This window comes from Phaenicophaeus curvirostris, chromosome 13 (genome assembly GCF_032191515.1).
Source record: "Phaenicophaeus curvirostris isolate KB17595 chromosome 13, BPBGC_Pcur_1.0, whole genome shotgun sequence".
Lineage (NCBI taxonomy): Eukaryota > Metazoa > Chordata > Aves > Cuculiformes > Cuculidae > Phaenicophaeus > Phaenicophaeus curvirostris.
In genome coordinates, this window is record NC_091404.1 from 14,917,233 (window position 1) to 14,941,416 (window position 24,184).

Below are 24,184 nucleotides of genomic sequence, written 5' to 3' on the forward strand. Positions count from 1 at the left end.
GGTGGTGGGTGTTGGTGTGCGCAGCCTCTGGAGAGCACAGCAGGTGCCACTGGTGCCAGCAGCTAGTCCCCCCGCACAAGCAGGTGGCACAGGGCCAGGTGTCTAGTGGACAACGTGGGCTGCAGAGGCTGGTGCTGTGTTGGAGGATGCTGCAGCAACACAGCAGGACCTTGCTGGGAGCTGCGACGCAGGTGTGAGTGAGTACATCACTCCAGAAAACACGGTTTGTGTGTGTCAGCACATTTGCCAAAGCCGATTCTTTGCTTGATTTAAGAAAAGGGGTCAGACTGAAGAACCACATGAATGAGTCGTTTACAGGAGCCAGGCTTTTTGTTAGCCTGAATTAAAGCTGGATTTCAGCAGGTAAGTAAATATATTGTGAGTTCCTACTACAGAATGGGAAGATCTAAAGAGTATGGCCAGGGTCCTGGCTTTCCCATCACTGCAAGGAGGACACCTGAACTGCACTGGGAATGACACAGTTGTAGCCTTTTGGCTTGGCATGCTCTTTAGCATGACCTTACACAGATTCAGATGTCTACTCAAGCAGAACATGTAAAAGGAAGATGTTATTATTGTGACCTACCAGCAGCCCTGCACATCCACCATTTGGTTGAATGGCAGCTCAATTATTAAATTAGGTAACTCCAGGTGACTTGACAACCACCCTCTTGCAACGATGTGCCCCACACTGCAGTGCCTCAGGGGAACCCACTCCTATCTGCCATTGTGTGAGCATTTTGAAAGCGGGTCTGAACCAGCATGTGGGTCCTTCAGCAAATAACAATCATAGGAGATGCTACTGCTGAGATGCCTCTGTTTTACCCAAGGGAAGAGTCCTGTGAGACAGGACCTGTGAGACCAGCTCTGAAGGCAAGCAGCATGATTTGTCTTCATGCTGGAGCTGAGAGGCTACGTTGAAGAGCCCAAGGCCCCAGCAGTTTTAACAACAGCAGAATCCTATGTTATCTCCTTGCTCTATTGTAAAAAAAACATGTCAAAAGCCACGCTAAACCAGATATTAATAATAAAATTAATAATATTAATAATAAAAATAACTTTTTAAAGGAGGGATTTTAGTCTCAATCTCCTTCTCCATCACTCACCTGTGTTGCGTGAGGACGTTGACTGCAGATGGGTGGTTAGCACAGTACATCAGGTACAGGGACCTGAACTGGGGCATCAGGTTCATGAAACAGCCTCCCACGCGCTGCTGGTTCTCGGGGAGCCTATGAATGCCAACACATCAGCCACAATGTTAAACCCCTCAATCTGCATCTGCAGCTACGGCTCTCTCAAGCATCTACCCAGGAACCACCTGCTGCACGGGGACATTCCCAGGACACTGCATAACTGCAGCACCAAACAAAATACCCACGCCTACCACTTGGGGAGGAGAAAGAAGGATGTTCTCAGATGGGACTGGGTTTCCGTGGTGCATACAGTCAGTATCACAACCTGTTATCAGCCTGGAATAAGGTGTGACCCATCATGTCCTGTCCCACCAGTGGAGCTGCAGTTGGGACGCCGTATCCCACTGCAGCTGATGAGGACGTGTCAGAAAGCATTGGGAGCAACGGAGGGGTGGTATCGCTGTCTGGGCTGCCCATGAATATGAGTCAAGAGACAAAGGGAGAAAGGGAAGCCACAGCCTGAATACATTTCCAGTATCCAGTCTTCTTACCATCTCTTTTCAGCCTTCCAAAGGAGAGGCTGGGCTAAGGCTGAAAATGAGTGCCAGCCTCCCTGTGGGAAATGATTACCTCTAATAATCTGCTGTTTGCTCCCTGGCAATCCACATGTTAATGTCTGCCAGACCTCCTACCCTACATGTGTCTACATCTTTGGTCTAGTGAGACTTTTATGTCAGGTATAGTGACACACTCATTCAGCAGATGCCTTAGCAGTAGAAATGTCAGAGTTTCTTCCACCTCCCCTCCTACCAAAGCACTACCTGCTGCCTTCCTCCAATCCTGTTATTTTCTTCTATATTTAACCAGTCTAAGACAGCAGCCAGGAGGAGCATTAATGAATGTGTCTTTCTCTTATTTTTAGCTGCAGTTTAATCGCTTAACATCCTCAATGCTATGACACGAGCTTACTTTGCAACTTCTTCCAGGGCTTGGTTCAGTGTTTGCTGAAACGCAGAGATTTCTTCCACATTTCCCAGCAAGGATGCGATGTCCACAGCGCTGAGCCTAGAAGAGTCAAATTATCATTTAACATCAAAGAAATGTTGATCTCTGTTGGTCCTTCCAAAAAGGCCCAAGAATTTCTCTTTCACCAGGTGCAACATCCAGACAAGGGAAAACACAAAATCCATGATCTGTGAGCTACACGCCACAGCCTCATGGAGATGTCTGCTGTCAAGGATTATCTTAATTGGATTTTAATCACTTAATCATACTAATCTTCTCCAATCTTTAGCTGTCTAATAGACACAGACAGATGGGATTTCAGCCAGGAGTGGGGAGGAAGGTGCGTGCTCAGGCACAGAGACAGCTTTGTCCTCAGGGATTCATGCTGTGGGTTCTCCTATGGGAGGAAGGTCCTACAGAGCGGCCCCTTGAGCACAGTTGAATTTTCCAAAACTAGCCAAAACTAACACGTCTGCTTCTGTGATCCTCAGAGTCATTTTTGTACCACCCTCATTTAAGCCATTTTCCACCCTCAAGGCTGAGAGCATGAGAAATTTTCACAGCTGAATACATGCGATGGGAAGATAGAGGGAAGGAAGGAAAGAATTAAAATACAAGGACCTTAAAACATAGCTCTCCCATCTCTCCAGACTGCTCAATGCCTAAATATCTGCCCTCTGCCTCTGATGCCCGGCAGCTGCCCAATCCTCCCGCAGCGTTCTCAGCCAGAGGGACCTTGGCCCCTAATGCTGCCACACAGATGGAGTCACCGAACTAGCACTGTTTGAAAGAGGTAACTGAAAAGCTGAAGCAATAAGCAGAAGGCAAAGTGAACTGCACTGGGTCTTTTATGCAGGGTGAAACTATCAATAGGAATCTGCTGATAGGCACCAGCACCCTGCCAGCCACTGCCTGGATAAGGACAGGATGGCATGTGATGCCTTTGCACCACACAGACCAGTACAGATGAGAAACACATCAGCTTATTTCCACAGGTAAGACCTGGCAACACACCCCAGTCTCCCTGGTGTTGCTCGGGCTGTAAGGGATGGCAGCACGCTCTTCCTGAGCATGGAGGCACTCAGTGCCGATGGTCGCAGGGACGGGGAGATGTCTAGGGCAGTCATTTCTTGCTCAGCAGTAGTTTGGATTTAGCAAGAGGCAATTTAACCGCAGAGAATACGTGTCATGTGAAATGAAGAGATGACAAGGAGATGCCGCTTGAGGCTTAGAAGTCACAACAAAGCAAATTGCAAAGGAAGAAGCCATGCAAGGCATTCCGCTGGGAAACATGCATGCCAGGACAGCCACACAAGAGCTTGCAGATGGGTTGTAACAGCCAGCCCTCTACCAGATGGAAATGCCCATCTCTAACACAGCCCAGTGCCTGCATAATCACTGAGGAATAGGAAAGAGCAGAAACCTGTACAAAATAGGATGTTTTTTCTGGTTCACAGAAGCTGTGAGGCTTTACAAGAAGAGCAGTACCAGTCCCTAAACATTCAAAAGCAGGAAAGTAATGAACTATGGTCAATTTTACAGGGTTCTCTCCACCTCTGATGCCCTTATATCTTACTTATCATAAGACTGGAGGGGTCTTAAGTAAGTTCCCAGAAGTGACTGTAGTTCCTTCGCATAATCTCGTTCTGTTTCCAGAATATTTTGCAACACCTAGGGTAAGAGACAGAGCACTGAGTAGATCTTAGTACTAGTGACTAGTCAAAGGAACATGACATCAGCTTCCAAATGTTGAAAAGCATGGAAGTGTATTTTAAGTCCATAAATTACATTTGCTAATGCAGAACGCTCAAGAAAGCCTGGGGGGGTCCAATTTTGAGATTTTACTTTGCAAACTGAGGGAGGCCTGGAGAGCAGGTGTTAAGGGCTGCTTCTTCTTCTCTGGCAAAGCATGAAGACAATGTCAGTTCAGACCCGAGTTTAATATTCGACCCCTGAGAGGCTCATGTCTAACCCTGCATGCATAACTGGCTGCCAAGGTATGCAAACAAATTATTTGTGCATGCATCCTGGGAGCACTGTTTGCACGAAGGCAGGCAACAATTTAAATGCAACAGTGGCCGGATCAAGAACGGCTCCTGCAGCAGCTCAAGCCAGGGCAGAGCTCACTTGCCATTTTGAGGATGTGCCAAGTTGGGTTTGGTCCTGCTAATCCACTTGAGTAGCCAATTTGTCTCCAGCAGCAGGGTAGGCAAAGCCACTGCCTGCGCAGTCCCAGTTAGCATTCAAGTTTCTTTGTGTAGAAGAGCTTTGGAGACAGTGGAAGTGGTTCCCAGCTCCCTGGACATATTATTTCTGTTTTGCTTTGCTTGAAATATATTTACACATGCTGATGAGCGCATTTCACCTCTGGCACCAAGAGCCAGTGACGTTCACATGCAGGCATTTTAACTATCTTACATCTCAGGGCTCACTCTGGCCTGGACACAGCAGGAAGGTACTTGCCCCTCTTCACCAGACATCACCACTCTCGTAGCAAGATGGTAGAGGAGGTGATGTTTCTCCACCCCTCCTGCAGCCACAGTTCATAGCCTGGCAGGCTGACCTGCTCCAAAGCCAAGCCAAATTAACACGTCAGGCTGTGAGCTGCAGTGGCTTCCTCTTCTCTGAGGGTTACAGCTGCTGACAAGGGCATACAGCAGGCAACTCAGGGTGCAGCACCTCTAGCCAAACCCAAGGAAGGGATCACGGATCCTAATTTGTCTTGCTTCACAGCATGACATTATCATCCCATCTTTGTCAAAGAGAGAGAACTGGCAGTCAATGGCAAGGACTGGACACAGACATCATGCCTTATTCCCAACACTGATCTCAAAGCTGCCACCTTTGCTATGGTATCTCGGTTGCCTACTTTGAGTGTCTCCTTTTGACATCTTCCAGCAACTCCCATTTGTGGTTTAGTGTCTCAACAGCCCTGAATTAAGGAAACGGCAACAGCTGCATTTAAATACAGAGTCACATCCCCAATTGTTACAAATTGCTTCAATGATTTCTAAGGGAATGAGCCAGTTCAGAAGATTAATAACATGCTAGTTATTAAAATGTATGATCAGCACTTTAAAACTTACCACAGGGTAATAATTCTTTGTCAGCTGAGTGCTTTCAAGTCCTTTTAATGCTTTGGGAGAGAGTGGTTTATCTGTACAAAAAAATACATGAATAAATTACAGTGCACAGCTCTCATTATTCCAGCAGGAAAAGTCATTACAGCATCATGTCCAGTAAACCTAACTTCACCCTTGTGAACACAAAATTTCAATTGTAGGGTTTGTTTGCCTGCTTCAGAAAAATACAGGAGCAAACTGAAGGCGTGCACGACACCGAAGGCAGCTGAGCAAGTTGCACCAGAAGCACCACACAACCTCTGCCAACTAACTTAGAGGCTTGCTCTGAAATCCCTGGCAGCAGCCCAGTGTTTGGCACTGTTTGGAGCTACAGTGTGGCTCCACCCAGCTCACAAAATTTGGGTTTTAAAACTCAGTGTCTACCAGAAATGCTGGATACAGCGATTTTTTCCAGGTGATTCACAAGGCACTTGAAGCCAACGTCAATCAATATGCTGAACCTCAACCCTCACAGCTATCCGGAATGTAAAACCCTTCCCTAAATGAAGGTAGATTTGCATAAAAAGCTCACACAAACCTGGAAGTCAATTTTCATCATCTTCTGAGTTTGCTAAATCCCTGTGGATGCCTCCAGCATGGTGAATGTATACACACACGCATAAGTGTCTGCTCCATTCTTCCTTGCCCAGAGAAGCCCACTCCCCGCCAGCAACACGGCTTTGCCAGCTCTCCCGGCACCACAGCAGGATTTTCACCCCTCCACACCGGGACAGGTCAGCAGTGCTGCCCACTCCACACACCTCATACTGAAATGCCTCTGTGCTGTGAAGAGCAGCCCATCTCTGTTATCTCCCTGCAGTCACTCACAGAAGGCAATTACTTCCACACTAATAGCAGGGGAGATACTTGAAATTGATAAATTTAGCTCCTGGAAACCGCGGCTTGATGAATTGTCTAATTATTGCCCTTGTAGAGTTCCTTGTCACTTCCAGCCAGGAGCTCTGAACCTCATTTAAAGGCTTGGAGGAGCATTACTTCACACAGCTAGTTACTTCCACCCAAAGGATACACTTAGGACACAGTGGAAGTACAGACACTGCTGAGAAACAAGTAACTCCATTGAGAATGACAAGTCTTGCACTTTGGGAGTGAGGAAAACAGCTCCTGCTGCTTGGCGAGCAGCCTCCAGACAATGTTTCTGGGGCAGGAGAGGGCTACCCAGTGGTCCCTGCACCCATCCATTTGCATCTAGCCATGTGTCCTGAGCAAACAGAGACCAGAGGGATGAACCCACCCTCCCACTGAAATAGGTTCTGAAGGGAGGATTTGGAGGGAAAAGCTCTACAGATAAAAAAATCGGATGGGCTCCTACATCAGAATCAATAGGAGACTCTCTTTCCCTTCATTTCAATAAGGAGCTATTACTTTATGCAGCTCCCATCTCGTTTTCCCCACAGAACTGAAGTTTGCTCTCCTTTTTTAAAAAAACATTTCTCTTCTCCACTCACTGACTTAATTAGTGACTCCTGGGTTGTGACAGACAAGCCTACAATCCCTGCTACTGTGTCCTACTCCACCTCAGACATCATTTCCCAGAGGGAAATGAGACATCCGAACAATGAGGTTTTCTTTTAAAATTAAATAAAAATTGGCCTGATTCTGAACACTCGCTCATTAATTTTATTCTCCCCTCCTTTGCTTTTCTGCTTGCAAGTCTAACGGGAGTTGTACACTTTGCAGCCACTTTGCAGACCATCCTGGATGTCTCACAGCATTTAAGGCCAGGGCTGATCCTAAGCCCTAAAATCAGCACTGAGCACACAAGAGGGCTCTCTCTAAGGTAAGTCCTCTAGGCACATTAAGGAATTAAAGTTGGATTTTGTAAAAAAACAAGTCTACTGTCTCACACTGGCCTTGGAAGCACAAAGGAATGAGCTGCTTGGATGGGTATATAGCACTACAGGGCAGGTAGCCAGGGCCGTGCTTCATGTCATCACCACCCCACATCTGGTTAAAATCCCACCACAGAAAATGTTAAGGACACTCAAGACAAAGCTCAATAAAGGCAGATGTCATGAGATGGATCGTCCTCTTCCTTACTCAATATTGCCTGTAGCTTCACAGCAGAAGATGCATCTTGGAGGAAATGTGCTGTGTGAAATCAGCCATCGCTACAGACAAAAACGAGGGACTGTTCCCTGTGGCCATACAGGTTTTGTTGGTTTCCGGACTGAGATCATGAGCATCCACCACCGCCAGGATCATACACAAATATATCACCGAGGTCACTAACAAAAAGCTAATCTTGTGCTCAGACACTGGAACAACCTGGCAGCTCCCCAGGACAAAGAGGACCCACGCAGCCATCTCTGTCCTCACCCTCCGGCGACATCCCCACTTCTGCGCTGCTGGGGCTTGGGGGAGCAATAGAAAGGCACAATGCACTGGGGAAGAGGGAGAAGCAGCTCTCAAACAAGTCATGTGAAAGACTAGGCTTTACCCTTCTGGCCTCGCTCATCCTTCCATTAGCCCTGCTGCTTTAACAACACAAACGGTCCTTAATAAATAGCTGCAATCTCCCAAAGGCACAAGGATCTACAGTGCATTATACCGCTGTCATCCGATCAGCCTTTGAAAGCAATTTGCTTACCGGTGGATTTGATTTCTCTGACGTAGTTGCTTGGGAACCAGCCTGTTTTTCCATTCAAGGTCCCTTCCCACCAGCCCCCTTCTTCAACCCGAGTGACATAAATAATGTCTCCTTTGTTAACAGAGAGTTCATCCTCATTGGTCTGCTTAAAATTGAACTTGGCCTTTACCACCAGCTGATGACTGCCATTCTCGGTCATCTCCTAAGGAAAGAAACATGGAAAAACATCAGTAAATAGTCCAAAAAAGCAAAGCCACTGGGACAAGTCTATTGTTCTTTGTTGCAACAGCTGTTTTTTCAGTATTGCTCTTTATAACAGCAATCATGTCTTGCTTTTGTGTGAGCACTCCTGCAGAAGGACCACAAGATCCCTTCCAAGCATTAATTTAGTCTCACAGTGCAATGGAGGGCAGATAAGAATCATTCTTCTCATGTCACAGGGAGGAGCATCATGGTTTGAAGAAGCCACAAGACGTTCACCAGCCAGGGCAGCAAAGCCCTGCTGGAGACCAGGGGAGAACAAGCCCCTATGGTGTGCTCAACCCAGAGCTACCACTCATATCCTCTACTCCTAGAGCAATCAAACCCTTGAAGTGACGTTAAATAAACGTACCACAGGCTTGGACTGCCTCCTTAGCACCCTTGCTGGCTGCGAAGCTGTGCCGTTGGAGTCAGTGTGGGGACCTCCAGCCACAGAGCTAAGAGACGACAGATGCGAGCATGGCCCTTTTGATGGCTGATCTGGTGAGACAAAAGCAACATCTGAATTTTACCCAGCTGCCCACCATCCCTCTGCATCACAACAAAGCAAAGAGTAAAGCCTATAAAGAAAATAAGAACATAGAACAACAGCTGAAGGAGCATCTATCAGAGCAGAAGAACAAGTGCACTGCATCTCCTGTGTGGGTACTTCTAGTCAACAGTGAGGATGCTTTTGCTGGGCTGGGTTAACCCTTCCAAGATGGAAGAAGTTGAATTACACCCCAAGGCCCTCCTAGGTTGTGCCAGCTCTGCAGCCATACATCCAATCACAGTATTTTTTTTTTAAATCTCCCCTAGAATTGTTGAAAAATAGGATAATACTCAGCCCGATGCTGCCCAGCTGGGAACGCTTCTGGGATCCAAGTAAACACTGTTGAAGGTGTTTCAAAGTTTTGCTCTCAAGTGAGTGCTCTTACATCACCTCCGCAGCTGCAGCGTGGGCTTTCCCGCTGAGTGGGGAAGAATGCTGAACAGCTGGTCAACACAATTGCACCCCTATTTAGAGAAGTCCTTCTGGGTTCATTATACAGCTGAAAGAGGCTAGGCACTATTTTGATTACTGTTCGTGGACTGCTGCCATTAGCCATGTGAGGGGGATTCGGTCCACACGGAGGAAGGACAGAAGTCACCTCTAGGAAAGGCTCAGACCATCCCAGCAGCTCTTGGAGTTGCCTCCTTCACATGCTCAAAGCTCATCATTTTGCAAACTTGTCTCTGGGCTTATTCCTGCCACCATCTATCTGTTGCTGGAAATAATGCTGCTGCTCAGAGACCTGTTTTTCACAATTAGTGATTTGCTTCTACATTGACAGCAAAAAACTTGCCAGAGGGTAAAAGTTTCCTGGTCACAACTGCCCTGTGCTCAGATTGAGTCAGTGGCCTCATCACCAAGAGCAGTTCTTGCTCCTGCAGGACCTGGAAGTGCTCAGCCCCAGAATCCTGCCTGGATGCTGTAGAGCAGTAAAACTAACGATTCAAGCCATCCAGTAATTTCCAGTACTTCTCTGCTACTGTACCACATACCACACCACGGGAGAACACTCAGATCACCTCCTTTCTATGTGCCATGATGCTCAAATGAAGTAACAGCAGACATTGCCATTTCAGTAAACTGTGGAGTACTTTTGAGATTTGCCTTGCAGCTTCTTTTCAGATTGAAGAACACTTCTGTATCTCAGAACTGTTTTCCACCTGTGGTGTGGACCTAGCATGTCCATGGATCTCAAAAGAAGGACAGAGAAGAGCAGTCTGCAGGCGTCGCTTTCCTGGGTGTGTAAGTTCCCTGGACAATGTTTGGAGTTCTTCTTCGAAAACACTGCGAGAAGGTGATCAAGCCACCGAGTGTGTGCAGGAATCGGAACACACAAACTCCAAGGCTGCTGTTTCCCCATTCTTCTCCAGTCTGAATGTCAACATGGAAAAAATAATTCGGAAGGGGAAGTTTGGTGGGAGCTACAGGAACTCAGCTGGGCTTTTACTCTCCCCAGAGGATTTTTTTTTTAATAGGAAAACACCTCATCCTTAGCTTGGACTTGGAGCAACACATACTGTAAGCTCTTGGAGAACGGACTTGCTTTGTCTTTCTCCAGTGCCTTGCACAATGGGGACCGGGTCCATGCCTACAATTTCGAGGCGCCACGGCCTTACAAAACCCCAACCAGACCATACACATGCACCAGTTCACCCAATCCATGCCCCAGCGATGGACAACATTCACAGTGAATCTTGTGTGCTGTCAGTGAGTCTGTTTTCTCTCTTGCCCTGCTCGTTACACAACTGCCTGATGACCACACAGTGAATTCCCAGCTCCCTGGGCTGCAGCAACAGCAAAACCCCTCTGCAAGGAAACCCACTTTGCAAACACAGAGTGGTTTTTTGTTGTGGTTTTTTTTCCTCCGAAGCATTATGGTATTCGAGCAGGAGCAGTTTCGGCTGCCCCCAGCAACTCACAGGCCAGGAGGGGTGGCTGGCTGCCAGCATGGGATGTTCTTCCCCTGACTCCTTCTAAAAAGGGAGGGTGTAAACCGCGAGTTCAGTCTTCTCTGCCTGTTCAAACCATCAGCAACAACCTCATGGAAATGACTCGGTTACTGTAGATTTTATGCTTCTCCCTGCCCCTCCCAATCTTCCAAAGCTTTTATAAATATCTGCAGCAACCCAGAAACAAATGTAAAACTGACTTTGACAGTTTGGCAGGAAAGTGTATCATTTATATTGCATCATGACAGCATCTCATTTTATGCCTGGTCCAGCATGGAACACTGCTGCCATATGTTGCTTAAACTACGGTTAAAATAGCTGGGTTTTCTGCTCACATTCCTACACTATTTTTGGCAGAGGAGCCTCATCTGATCCAGCGCAGCTGGTTTTCCTCCCCTGCCCTGTCTTTCAGATAAAAGCATCAAGCTCTGTATTGCTGTTATTTGATGGACAACTGCTGAACTCTGAATTTATCCACTACAAATGATGCATCAAGTTATTTGCATAACAAAGATCCACAAAGACACAAGGATTTGGACATCAAATGGATGTTCAGAAACACCTTCTCACAGTGTTTCCTTAGCCGTCACCTCCTTCCCTCTGCCTCTGACAGGGGTGTGAGGATGCAGCAACTCTGTGGGTGTCGGGATGCGCAGGCAAGCCAGAGCCCTGACCATAGCAGGAGTTGCCGTAGCTGGTACCAGGCTTGGCCTGATGTTCCTTTCAGCCCTTGGCCTCTGGCAAGACAAACAAACCGGACCATCTGCAGCGGCGGTTTGTAGGACACAGGCTCTTGCTTCTCAGGAACTTGGCCAAGCCGCCAAAAAGCAAACATTTTAGACATGTATTTATTTTACCCTGTATTTTTCCCAAGGGTGCTCTCTGCCTGAACGGCTAATTATATCGCAGGCATTGCGCTTTTTAACATTTAAACAGAAAAAGCATATGTTCAAACAGACGCTGGCCATGAAACCAAGAGGATCTCAGCTTCCCTACAGCCCTGTGGTGATGTGTAATAGAAACTATTCCCCAGCAAAGCCACATCCAGAGCCTCACCCAGCGACTGCACAGCTGAGCTGGGACATGGGTGGCTGCAAGAACTAAGTTGGGCCTGTAAATAAGGGGACTGCAGAGGCAACAGCTCTGTGTCCTCGTCAGCCCTTCCACACACACCCCACCTCAACCCTCTGGTCCAGCAACTGGCAAGCACAGAGGCAGGAAAGCTTCTCACTCGTTTTACTTTTAGAATAATGAAGCTAACATCAATCATAATGACAGCATTTAGCAAAGGTTGCTCCTGGCTGAGGAAACCTGCATTTTATATCCCTGATCACATTGAACCACAAGAGCTTTCTACATGGGGTCAGCGAGTGCTGACATTTAATGGAGCGGTAAGAGGCTGTAAGGAGACATGCTGAGGCTGAGTTACCGTTCCCTCACTTCTAGGGAGCAAGCTAGCAGCAGAGCTGAATGTTGGCTGCAGAGAGGCAGTCTAAGAACCTGAATTTCTTCAGAATAGCATTATACATGCGTACACGTACATACTATTGTTATATACTATTATACATTATATACTATTACATTATTGTGTGTATATAGACATCTTGTGGCTTATATAATATATACATGATAATTTATATAACACTTTATATAATATATAAATTTAGTATATACATTTATATGTATATATATGATTTTATAAACCCTTGCATCAGAACAGAACAAAAAAAGAGGAAAAAGGGAGGAGCGGGTCCAGTCTCAGCCAAGAGATCGCTTCATTGAAGACCTGAACAGCTTCTGTACTAGCAGAAGGGAACCCAAAAGCAAAATCTCAGTTGAAAGCAAAGCAAAACAACTGAGAAAACCAATGCAAATCAAACCTATGAAAAATGGAGTAGGCCAACAGAAAAACCTTCCTATGAAAGGAAAATCTTGGGCTTGGGGTGTTAATTTTTCTTCTTTTAACCACCTAAAAGATGATCTGCAACAGGGAAATTGAACTCTGCTCCTGGTGCTGGACTTCAGTGGTTGTGCAGGACTCCCTGTGCTAAAGTGCTTGCATGAAAGGGAGCCATAAGGGCTTTCCACCCCACAAACTCTTCCAAGCTCCTTGCAGACCTGCTCTCCAATCCCCTCTGAAAAGAGACACTGGTCCTTCAGCCCTCCCTAGAGCACCAAGCTGTCATCGTCCGCCTGTTGAACTTCTCCTTTCACAGCCCATGTGACTGAGCACCAGTCTAAAGCAGCCTGGGAGGAACAGCTACATATTTGGGACCAAAACAAGTGGAGCTGATTTGCTTCACTTCAGCAGCCCCCTACTGCACCCAAGGAGGCAGGACAAGACATCAGCTTGATTGGCAAATCCAGGAGCCTTCTCCACAGACCCAGCAAGAGGATAAACATCAATAACAATTGACTGAGCATTTGGCAAGGGTGGTTGGTTTGACATTCAGTAAAGATACTACGCAGATGGATCTGGTTTTCTCTTCAGCTTTAAAACATGCTCTTTAAAATCTTGAGAATTTGTATTTGGGGAGGCGCACGCTCATTTACATCAAGGCTCCTTTATAATGACCTACTTTGAGGTCCCTTAATACTATCAAAATTGATCAGAGGTCCCTTAGTGTGAACCGATAATCAAGCTCTGCAGAGTGCACGCACAACTCTGAAATGCCACACTTAAACTCGGAGTTGGTAGAAGCACAAAATGTCAATCCCACCGTCCAGCATCAAGCATCAGAGCTGGCAGAAATCATCATAAACTAGGAATCATCAAAAAAACCCAAACCACATCCCAGTGCACATATGAGACAGAATTTGAAAAGATGAAAGAAAAAAAAACCTTTTTCTTACCTTCAGTAGCTCTATTTACAGCTGTTAATGTACTCAGGACCTTGGAGAACTGTTCTCCGGTGTACAAATCATGTGGATCAAACACCTGCAAAAAAAAGGAACCTAGTTGAGCCTGAAATCTCTCACTCCAGCTGCCTGGGCAGCCCACGTAGAGGCTGACAGTGAGGATTAAGCAGTCCATGTGTTTCTGTAGGGGAAGGGTGTTTATTCAGGGCTGCCAAGTCCTATTTCCTTTACAGCGACTGAATTCCTGGGGCATCGGTGGCAGGTGGCATGGGAAGGGCAGGGGGACCCAGCAGCAGTCAGAGCGGAACGGTGGGGACAGGGAAGGGAGAAATCAGTGCTGTCTGTAGAGAAGGGACTGTGAAAATTATGGGGAAGGTTACTGCTTGCCTTGGGGGAAGGAAAGATTTTGCTGCTATTTTTGCTACCGAATGCTGAAGAGATTGAGGCTGTACATAGATCTGTGTATAAACATGCACATATTTGCCACAGCAGAAAAAACAAATATACAGAATTTTCTGCTATGGCAATATGGCATACATAATACTTTTTTTAAAAATTATTATTATTTTTTACAGGAAGCCAAGCCCCATTATTTTATGTGCAAAAATTCCACTCTGAAGAATTTTGTGTTTCTAAGACTCAACGGCAAAACAGTTTGCAAGGGTTTATTTTCCATGACTGGTAACCTGGACCCTGAACATGCAGCCCTTCAGAAACCACCCTGAGCACAACAAGGGGCAATGCAAGTTATCAAAACACTGCAGTCCCTTCTAAAGCTTGAGAAATGCCCTCGAGTTCATACAGACTGTACAAATCCTACCATTAATGAGGCAAACATGAATGATACAAAAAGTCCCCGTTAGTGGTACCACCAAGGCACCATCTGCTAACCCCCAAACACACGTTGTGATGCAGATGGAGACGATAGCCCATAAACCCAACGAACGAGAAAGATAATTTTCAAGGTTTCCTTGCAGGCACCATCTACTTACAAACACTTCCAATGGACTAAAAAGTGTATCTGCTAAATAAGTACACAAGCCTTAACCACTTTTAGGGTAGTCCTGACCTTTAACGTGGCCCCTTCTTGCTTCCCACATACAGCTTCTTGATTATGTTTGGCATATTTCAAATAGGAAGGAGACTGGGACTGGCCTGGAAGCTCACCACGGCATCTCTTCCTCTCAACAGACACATCAATGCAGCAACAAAGTCCAACACGGGCAGTACAAAGGCTGCTCTTTGTTGAGAATATATTTCAAAATTGACTCAGCTACTCAATACTGGGAGAAAGGCTTTACCCTAAAGAAATATAATCTATGCTCAGAAAGGGAACAGCTTGCCATTGTTACAAATATTAACATCAGCAGCTCCACTTGCATCTATGGCTCTGCACATTTCGGGGACAAACGACACCTACCTTGGGCTGATCTACCGCCCAGGCTCGCTTGGGTCCCATCCTTTGGACCACACAGATCCCCATCCCCTCTGCCAACTGGGGCGTGAACTAGTTTTTGCTGCCTCGCAGTTGCAGGCAGCGCTATCTGAGCATTGCCTGCAGCCCTACGCAGCGACGGCAGCGTCTCGGTGGAAATGGAGATGGTAACAGAGAGCCTGGGTGTGCGCTGACCCTGCTGGCAGCCCTGGAGGACACAACATGACAGGAACATGCCTTCACCCTCCTGCCAAGCACCAGAGGAAAGGAAACAGCGAGGCTGGGATGCTTGCGTGCGTCTCTCTGGTGTGTCATTTTCTCAGTCATACCCTTTTTCTTCCACTTCAGTAAGTCCAGAAAAACAAGTCCTGCCTTGAATGAACAGCTTTTTTTTTTTTTTCCAAACAACTGAAGTGGTTGTTTAGCCTGGAGAAGAGGAGGCTGAGGGGAGACCTCATTGCTCTCTACAACTACCTGAAAGGAGGTTGTGGAGAGGAGGGAGCTGGGCTCTTCTCCCAAGTGACAGGGGACAGGATGAGAGGGAATGGCCTCAAGCGCCACCAGGGGAGGTTTAGGCTGGACATTAGGAAAAAATTTTTCACAGAAAGGGTCATTGGGCACTGGCAGAGGCTGCCCAGGGAGGGGGTTGAGTCACCTTCCCTGGAGGTGTTTAAGGGACGGGTGGATGAGGTGCTGAGGGACATGGTTTAGTGTTTGATAGGAATGGTTGGACTCGATGATCCGGTGGGTCTCTTCCAACCTGGTTATTCTATGATTCTATGATCCCTGATCCTTCAATGCACAGAACGATGCTGTAAGTTCGGAGTTACCACACTGACAAAGTCCAGAGGAAAACAGTGGTGGGAGGGATACGCAAAAAACCACGAGCACAAAAGCAAGCAATAACTTCTAGCACTTTTCTTCACGGAGAAATTGCCTGGAAAAGCTACTGTGAAACAACGGTGATGTGGAACACTCTTCTGGATGAGCTACCGCAACGTAAATAGACTGTACAGCTTGTGCCAGAACAAATTAATCAAACACGAAGTCCTCATTTCATCTAAAAGTTACTTTTCCCAGCACAATCCATGCATAATTCTGTTCCTTCCTAAAAGACAAGCTGCCAGGCTAGAAGAAAAAGAGGGAGAAAAAGGCTCTTTCACCCTCAGCACGCAGGAGGTAAATAAAACCCCGCTTAAAGCCACGGCTGCCGCCGTTAAGAGGCTTTTCCCACAACCGGGACCGCGGGCGGCGGCGGCTCCGCCGGGCTCCGAGCGGGCGAGGACGAACCCGCGCCGAGCAGCCGCTCCCGGAGCCCCCGGCGGGCCGGGAAGGACGGAAAACCAACCCCGGGCAGCGCAGCCCGAGCCCCGCGCCCCGGCCGGCACCCCCCGTACTCACGGCGGCGGCGGCAGCGCTGACCCGGAGCCGATCGCGGAGCGGGGACGGACGGAGGGAGGAGGGAGGGGAACGGGAAGTGACAGGAGGAGCCCGGGCCCGCCCCGCCCCGCAGGCCCTGAGGGAACAGCGCCCCCCGGCGGAGGCCCGGGGAACGGGGAGGGAGAAAAGGAGAGAGGAGGGGAAAGGGAAGAGAAAGGAGAAAAGGGGAAGGGAAAGGGAAAAGAAAAAGGGCAAAGGAAAAAGGAAAAAGGAAAGGAAAAAGGAAAAAGGAAAGGGAAAAAGGAAAAAGGAAAGGGAAAAAGGAAAAAGGAAAGGGAGAAAAGGAGAGAGGAGGGGAAAGGGGAGAGAAAGGAGAAAAGGGGAAGGGAAAGGGAAAAGAAAAAGGGCAAAGGGAAAGGAAAAAGGAAAGGAAAAAGGAAAGGGAAAAAGGGAGAAGGAAAGGGAAAAAGGAAAAAGGAAAGGGAGAAAAGGAGAGAGGAGGGGAAAGGGAAGAGAAAGGAGGAAAGGGGAAGGGAAAGGGAAAAGAAAAAGGGCAAAGGGAAAAGGAAAGGAAAAAGGAAAAAGGAAAGGGAAAGAGGAAAAAGGAAAGGGAGAAAAGGAGAGAGGAGGGGAAAGGGAAGAGAAAGGAGAAAAGGGGAAGGGAAAGGGAAAAGAAAAACGGCAAAGGGAAAGGGAAAAGAAAAACGGCAAAGGGAAAGGAAAAAGGAAAGGAAAAAGGAAAGGGAAAAAGGGAGAAGGAAAGGGAAAGGGAAAGGGAAAGGGAAAGGGAAAGGGAAAGGGAAAGGGAAAGGGAAAGGGAAGAGGGAAAGGGAAGAGGGAGAAGGGAAGAGGGAGAAGGGAAGAGGGAGAAGGGAAGAGGGAGAAGGGAAGAGGGAGAAGGGAAGAGGGAGAAGGGAAGAGGGAGAAGGGAAGAGGGAGAAGGGAAGAGGGAGAAGGGAAGAGGGAGAAGGGAAGAGGGAGAAGGGAAGAGGGAGAAGGGAAGAGGGAGAAGGGAAGAGGGAGAAGGGAAGGGTAAAGGACAAGGGAAATGGGAAAGGGAGAGGGAAGGAGAAAAGGAAAGAGGGAAAGAGGGAAAGATGGAAAAGGGAAAGATGGAAAAAGGACCGGGAGAATGGGAGGGAAAGGATAGGAAAAGAAAGGAAAATTCAGGCTGTTGAAATGGTAATTGTAGTGGTTTTGCACTGCTGAAAAGCGAAACGCTGCAGAAGGGCCTGCAGATAAGGCACAGTTCCGTGGAGGCAGTGAATTCTCAGAGACAGCATGTCCCTCTGCCGTGTGCCTCCATCTGTTGAGGGAACACTCCTACAGCGAGTGTGCAAATCCCCGGACGCTTCAACGCAACAGCAGCCTGGAGCATGGAGAGGGAACAAAGCACTGTACCGTCATCCAGGGTGCAGCCCAGCTGTAGGACTCAAACCCCATGCAGGGATGCCCTGCAGTGTCTCTGGGACACTTGGTCACTCTGAATTCAGACATACTCACTGCCCAGTGATTGCACTGCTCTGGTCTGGAGCTTTCACTTTTGACATCACCCAGCCAGGAAACCAAGAGGGAAGCCAAAGCAGAACAGGCTTGGAGAGCACGTGAATGAGTTCATGATTTTTCGTTTGCCTTCCCAAGACCTCCATCCAAGTATGAACAGATTGGTGAAGGTTGCAGGCGCCTCCAACTGCAGAAACAGCTTCAGTTCTGGCTGCGGTGGCAACAACGCACTGCACACTCTATGATCATTCTGTACAGTCAGGTTTAATCCAACTATTGATTTGTCTTGCAGATACCATTCTTAGTTCACAAAATTCAGCTCCTTGCCAGAAGTTTTGTGGTTTTATTAGCAATAAAATGCTGCTGAATGAAGATCTTGCACTTCTTCAGCACTAAGTGATGGTCAGCTATTGAGCAGCCTTGCCAATATGCACAGTGGTGTTAACAGCAAAAGCATAGGCTAACAGTTCCCATTTGTGCCCTTTATAACAAGCCAGGCCAGGAGCTTCCTATCTGAATTATCTCTCCCCATGACCTTTTTCTTGTATGTTCTGAACTAGACTCCACTTGGCCACCGGGCCTGAGCCTCTTGCCTTCCACTTTCCACCACAACATGCTTGCGCCCAGCTGTCACTGCCCTAGCACTACTCACTCAACTGGGCCGGGTATTGGGTTGCGTACACAGCTCGTATGTGTAAGACTCAGAGTAAATAAAGCACAACCAGGTTATCTGCACTGTTCCTCATTCCAAACCACCAAAGAATCCTCTAAGGAAAATTAAGTTCCAAAGGGGTGACCACGTCCTCTACCCAGTCTTTTGTTGCAGCAGACTTACGACATTCTTATGACTTGGATCAAATTCTAGTGCTGAAAAGCAGTCAGGAAATTTTACACACAGTCTCATTTGTTTCACCTAATTACGCCACTTGTATAGTTAGGAGAAGGTGTTGATTCCCCTTCTTTTTTAGGACTAAAACATTTGAAGTGGCAGATCTTTGCAGGCTTCGGTCCTGGACTGAAGCTAAGCAAGAGTTTGGTAGTTTATACCCTGCAATGAGATGAACTCTTCCAGCTCACATCAGCAGCCTGTAGAGCTGTTGCAGCTTAACAGAGCCACCTCAAAGCAGGAAGGTCACAGAGTGTCCTTCTCCCTCCCTTCCGTTATATCTAAGTCTTTCACAGTTCCTGTAAAATGGGAGAAGGTGCTTTTTGCCTTGCTGCGTCTTTCCTCCATTTCCCAAGACTGAGTTACCAGGACGACAAAGAGGAAGGGTAGGAGGGAAGCGCACATATGTAACTCTGCAGGAGTAACCTCTTCGCATGTCCTCCCACTGGAAGAGATTGGCAAGCAGTATCCATTCAGTGGAAGGTGGGACTTGGGTTTCAACTGAATGCTGTTGGAAACTCTGCCTTCCACCCTGATCACCTGCCCCCTGCGTACTAGCAATGCCCAAGTGAAGGGGTATGTTCAGCTCCAGATGGCAGCTGTACAAATGTCTATGACAAAACCAAATTCCAGGCACTGTATGAAGGCAGCTGCTGCTTTGGCAAAGTACAATGACACTATGGGATGCGAGCATGGGATACTAATACCATGTATGAAGATTTTCATGCTTAATATTCCCCAGAATGAGGCCCTTTTGTACAAGTCAGTGTCCAGAGTAGAAATTGTGAGATCTGAATTTCCCCAGAACATCCTCTTTTGCTCACATCTGCAACAGGAACAGAATCTCTGACCTCAACGTGCACTTTGTCAGTCTCAAGACAGATCCAGTCCCAAGCGACTTCTTCATATCTCTGTGGCATTTGGAGAAGGGCAGAATTTGACAGAATTGTTAGGGTTTTACTGTCAAATCCCAAGTCTGGGTAAGCAGCAGTCAGGGAATTCAAACTTATTAAGCCAGAAGCTTTACTGATGTTATTCTTTTCTCCAATTAGGTTACTGGAGCAGAACAGATTTTCTATCCTATGCTCCTCTTCCATAAACATAACACCATATCACTGCAACTTCTTTGCTGACAGATCTTGGAAGCAGAAGCCTCTTCTGATGCTTCAAACGTGCTTTCAGAATAAATGTGCTGCAGAGACCCCCTCTGAGGTGCCTTGCCCTTCCCAAGGCAAACTAAGCATCAGGCATGAGTAAGGACCACCTACACGTATGCTTCTTAAGAGTAACTTTGCCAAGAAGATCCAAACAGGGCAGCATATAGAAGGAACAGATGGCAGAGGGTTTTCATGTGTCCTCTGGCTTTGCCTTCAGAGCACACAGAAAAGCTGGCAATATGGGTGAAGAAGAGCCAGAGGGAAGGATAAGCACTCTGACTTGTGTCATGTCTTGCCCACCATCTCAGCTGTCCTAGATCGAGAGCGTTCCTCTACCCGAGGCTACGAAGATGAACCAGAAAGAAGCAAAATTCCTGTCTTGATGTTCTAATATGACTCCATATTTTGCAAAAAAAAATAAGAAAGAATAATTTTCATTTCACTGCCAAATTTAAACACAAAGGTGAGAGATTTGAGCTTTTATTCAGCTTTTGAGGTCAACTTTCACAGCAGCAAAGACAAGGGCAACCACATGAACATTAGGGAACTTACTGAAGAGTCAGAATATTTCAAAGATCAAGGAGGCCATAAATCAGCAGCCAGAAACCTTTCCTTAAATTAAAACCAAAGAAGAAAAGGCACAGGGAGGATCAGAGCAACATCCAGAGCAGGGCACACGATATTGCTAGTTCCTAGTATCTGAAAATCGCGGAGCATGCCTGCAGCACTACAGAACTGCCAGAGCTATGAGATGTTACAGCACAACAGCTGAGGGCTCTTCCCTTGTCCTATGTTTTAGCTGTTTAAGACTGTTATTTTAAAATATTTTGCACCACAACCATTATGATTAGTTTTCAAATAGAAAAATAAACCTTCTGAAAAATGGAGAAAATCACATGGTCAGTACCAGGAGACAGGCAACAACTGATTTCTGATGTGATAGGCCTTCAGTGGTTCTATATATATATATCTGCTCTCAAAACTGGGCTGCTGCAGCAGGCTCCGAGAAATGCATTACTGGGAAACAACAGGTTAGTGAAACCAGTCTGGAACAAGTGAATTTTCATGCTGGTTAGCGGAAAAGCTCTAAAGACAAGAAAGGCTTTTTGCTTGTCTAGACCTTCAAAGGAAGAGTGTGGAACTGAGCTACCACGGACTCAACTTCTCTCACTGTGGTGAATGAATATTCCGTGTAATGCCCAAGGATGCTGTCCCTGCTTCAGGCAGAATTTTTCTTCAGAGTATGTTTTTTTTTCCCACAATGTTAAGCTTATTTCAAATGAGATAGTGATGACTCTTAGTTACAGGTTTCTTTTTTTACTGTAGAAGTTTAAGTGTGATACAAAAGTCTTCACATTTTAAATCCGCAGGCACTTAATAAAAAATTGGATGACCAAACTAGACAGACTCTTGATTCGTTTAGACTCTGATTATGCAAGTATGAGCTATGCTTAAGAACCAGCATATAGACAGGATCAGGAATAGCCACTGAAAAGGTGTATTTTTGTTTTCATTAGGATTATTTTTATGTGTAAGGATCTATTTAATATCATGTGTTTGTCAGAATCTCACACAACTGTTGCAAGAGGATGAAAAATTACCACAATATTAAGATTTCACCTTCATATTAAAGCAAGGCTCAAACCTGCAACTCTCTTTCTCTCCAATAATGAAAAAAATCTAAACAGATCCACACTGCTTCACTCTGTTTAGACAGACTTGTTATTTCTCCACATAGTTCCACCTGACCACTTTGGTTTGTCTCAGAAGATGAGAAGGAATCTGTTCAGTTCACAGTACTACACTCTGTCTCCAAATTCTCCAGAGAGAATAAGAAATTACTCATGCTCTGATTTATGTTATTAATACAAAAGATGAGGAATGACTACTGATATTGTCCCTCTGGTATCTGGCTTCCTTTCAGAAGGCTGATTAAACAAGCATGTTATGACAATAAAAGAAAGGATCCAAGCTGACTTACCTCCACTTTCAGGAGAGCACAGCCTTTCAGGAACTCTTGAATGTTACTGATGCAATCAGCTTCATTTTTAGGCTCCAGGCAATACTAAAGAAAGAAAATCCACTGAGATCATTGCACTACCTTCCGTGTAGCCTCTGTTCAGAAGGCCTGCAAGAATATTGACATGTGCGTTTTATACTGAATTAGGGAAGCTTCTTGAGGGGGCGGATGGGGGTGGCAGGCAAGCTGTTGAGGCAGGAAGAAAGAGCCACTGGAGGAAGTGATGCACACATCGAAATGGTCGGCATCTTGTTTTGAATGTCAACATATGACAGTGACAGTGGGAAATCAATGACCTTTAAGAACACACTGCCCTCAACAAGCAAAAGATAAGAAGCTAGAAAAACTGATTTATGCATAATAAGTAAAGGTTCCTGTACTACAGGATGGAGAACCTGTTTTGTTTGGGTTTTTTTTTTTAAATTGAACAGCTTCTCTTCTGTGATGCCATTTTGTATCTCTCATTGGACTCCTTCCCTTTTTTCTCTTGCAGCTACTTAACAGTTTTGGACTGCCTGAATACACGCCTCATAAATCTGCAACAGGAGCTACTCACATAGCTTAAATGGCTTCAAAACCAACGGATTTGCAGCTATGGGACAGTTTGAAATGGCATGAATGCAAGGTTTATTATTTATTCCTAACCTAATCTGCTTCTCTAGCGTATTTCCCAAGTAACAAAGTACATTACAGTAAGAGTTCGGAAAGAGTAAATATATTCACAGTTGTAATTGATAATAATTACATACAGACAAATTGCATATCCTTCTATTAAAACCCAAGATATTTTGATCTCTGGTAGGGCCAGTATTTCCTGCCGCTGATGAACACGTGTAACTCAGCCAGCTGCAACCTTTCGGGGTTCTTTTATGGATGTAGAGACAAAATCAAATAACTAAACCTACAACTGTACTTTGCCCACCATTAGATATGACAAGTAACCAAAATGTAAAACATTCATCTGATGGTACTCACTCATTTATCTTCCCACAGAAACCCAGACCTCAAAATGCCCAGGGCAGGATTTCACAGAGCAGCACTACCAAAAGTTTCAAGCTACCAAAATACATCTTAGGAGAGTTACCTTTTCTACAGCTCCCGGAAGAAGTCGATTAATGAGTTTACAAAGCACAGTTCCATCTTTCAGAGAAGTTTTCAGGAACTCCTCTGGATCATCTACTATTTTCTTCGGGGAATTTAGAACTCCTAATGAAATAAGCCACGTTACGGTTTGTTCTTCTGGATTCATCGCGAAGGGTTGTCCTGCCAGCGCAGTTCTCCTGTGCAGCAGCTTGCTGGAACCCACATCCGTGATTACATCTTCCTGCCTCTGCTGCTGCTCGCACAGCTCATGTGTGAAACTACTTTTTTTTTTTCACTCTGCACAGAAACTCAGCAAATCTGAAGAAGCAGAAGTACTGTTAACCTAAGGTAAGCCTTTTTTTTTTTAAATAAAAGTTTCTAGTGCTGTTCCTTTAAAGGCTGACTGTGAAAGCAGACCTTTAACTACACATTTTCAACATAAACGAGAATAGAAGTATGTTATGTGGATATTTACTCCAGCAAAAAGCCTTCCTCCTTGTGGCAGCTGACATCCTACCATCTAGTAAAGTTGGCTTTCACCTGCAGCTATTGCCCAAACAAGTAAAAGCAAATTTGTCTTTAACAGTGTAATGAGGTCTTTACAGTATTAAGCTTCACCCTAAAAAATGGAACATCACACTAACTTTAAATAAACATTTTTCAACTTTATGTGGCAAACATAGTTACCAAATTATCTTTCATAGTAGCTTTCTACTTTGAAGATCTGGTTTTTGAAAATAAATTGTTCCTGTGCTTAACGTAGAAAAAAAAGACTTTATAATTTTCCAAAAATCCATTTTGGATTACATGTGGTCTTTTACAAAGTATTTGATAATCTCTGAAAACAAACATCCTGGAGAGAAGTTAAAGAATTTAAGTCATCTGTAATTGAGACTGAAACTTTCTAACTACTTTACTTGTCCTATTAAAATCTCCCTTTCTACCAGCTCTTCAGGATCCATAGTATGAAAACAGAATAGTATCAGGAACTTCTCACCCTACTCTGGGACAGCATTAACCATTGCTATTAGTCATACTAATTTAGAAAAGTCCAGTCATCTTACAGTTTTCTTATCATTTCTAATTGTTCTTTCACCACAACAGATGGAAAACAAAGCAATTTTCTCAGTTGATGATGCCAAAGTTAGCTAGAGCATCATGGATTGTAGCAATAAAACAGGAACAATTACCCAAGACCAGAATTTCTCAGCGACAACATTCTGAGCCAATTCCTAACCCTGGCACCTG

The 24,184-nt window shown here is 45.8% G+C and overlaps 1 protein-coding gene across 3 annotated transcripts in view; it reads right to left on the reverse strand.

The window, feature by feature from the left end:
- The window catches only part of ARHGEF6 (Rac/Cdc42 guanine nucleotide exchange factor 6), a 37,592-nt gene extending 14,348 nt beyond the window's left edge, over positions 1–23,244 (reverse strand). Inside the window, exons 1-9 of one of the 3 annotated variants that reach the window (XM_069868017.1) lie at positions 22,938–23,244; positions 21,815–21,898; positions 13,467–13,551; positions 8,485–8,612; positions 7,872–8,073; positions 5,225–5,295; positions 3,715–3,809; positions 2,103–2,198; positions 1,107–1,229 (exon numbers count right to left, since the gene is read on the reverse strand). In XM_069868017.1, coding sequence (XP_069724118.1) covers positions 1,107–1,229; positions 2,103–2,198; positions 3,715–3,809; positions 5,225–5,295; positions 7,872–8,073; positions 8,485–8,612; positions 13,467–13,551; positions 21,815–21,898; positions 22,938–23,102 — 1,049 coding nt within the window. In that variant the 5' untranslated portion in view covers positions 23,103–23,244. Of the gene's footprint in view, positions 1–1,106; positions 1,230–2,102; positions 2,199–3,714; positions 3,810–5,224; positions 5,296–7,871; positions 8,074–8,484; positions 8,613–13,466; positions 13,552–21,814; positions 21,899–22,937 lie in introns of those variants that run through there. The other 2 variants (XM_069868016.1, XM_069868018.1) reach the window with 2 other exon arrangements.
- Between the last annotated feature and the right edge of the window lie 940 nt (positions 23,245–24,184).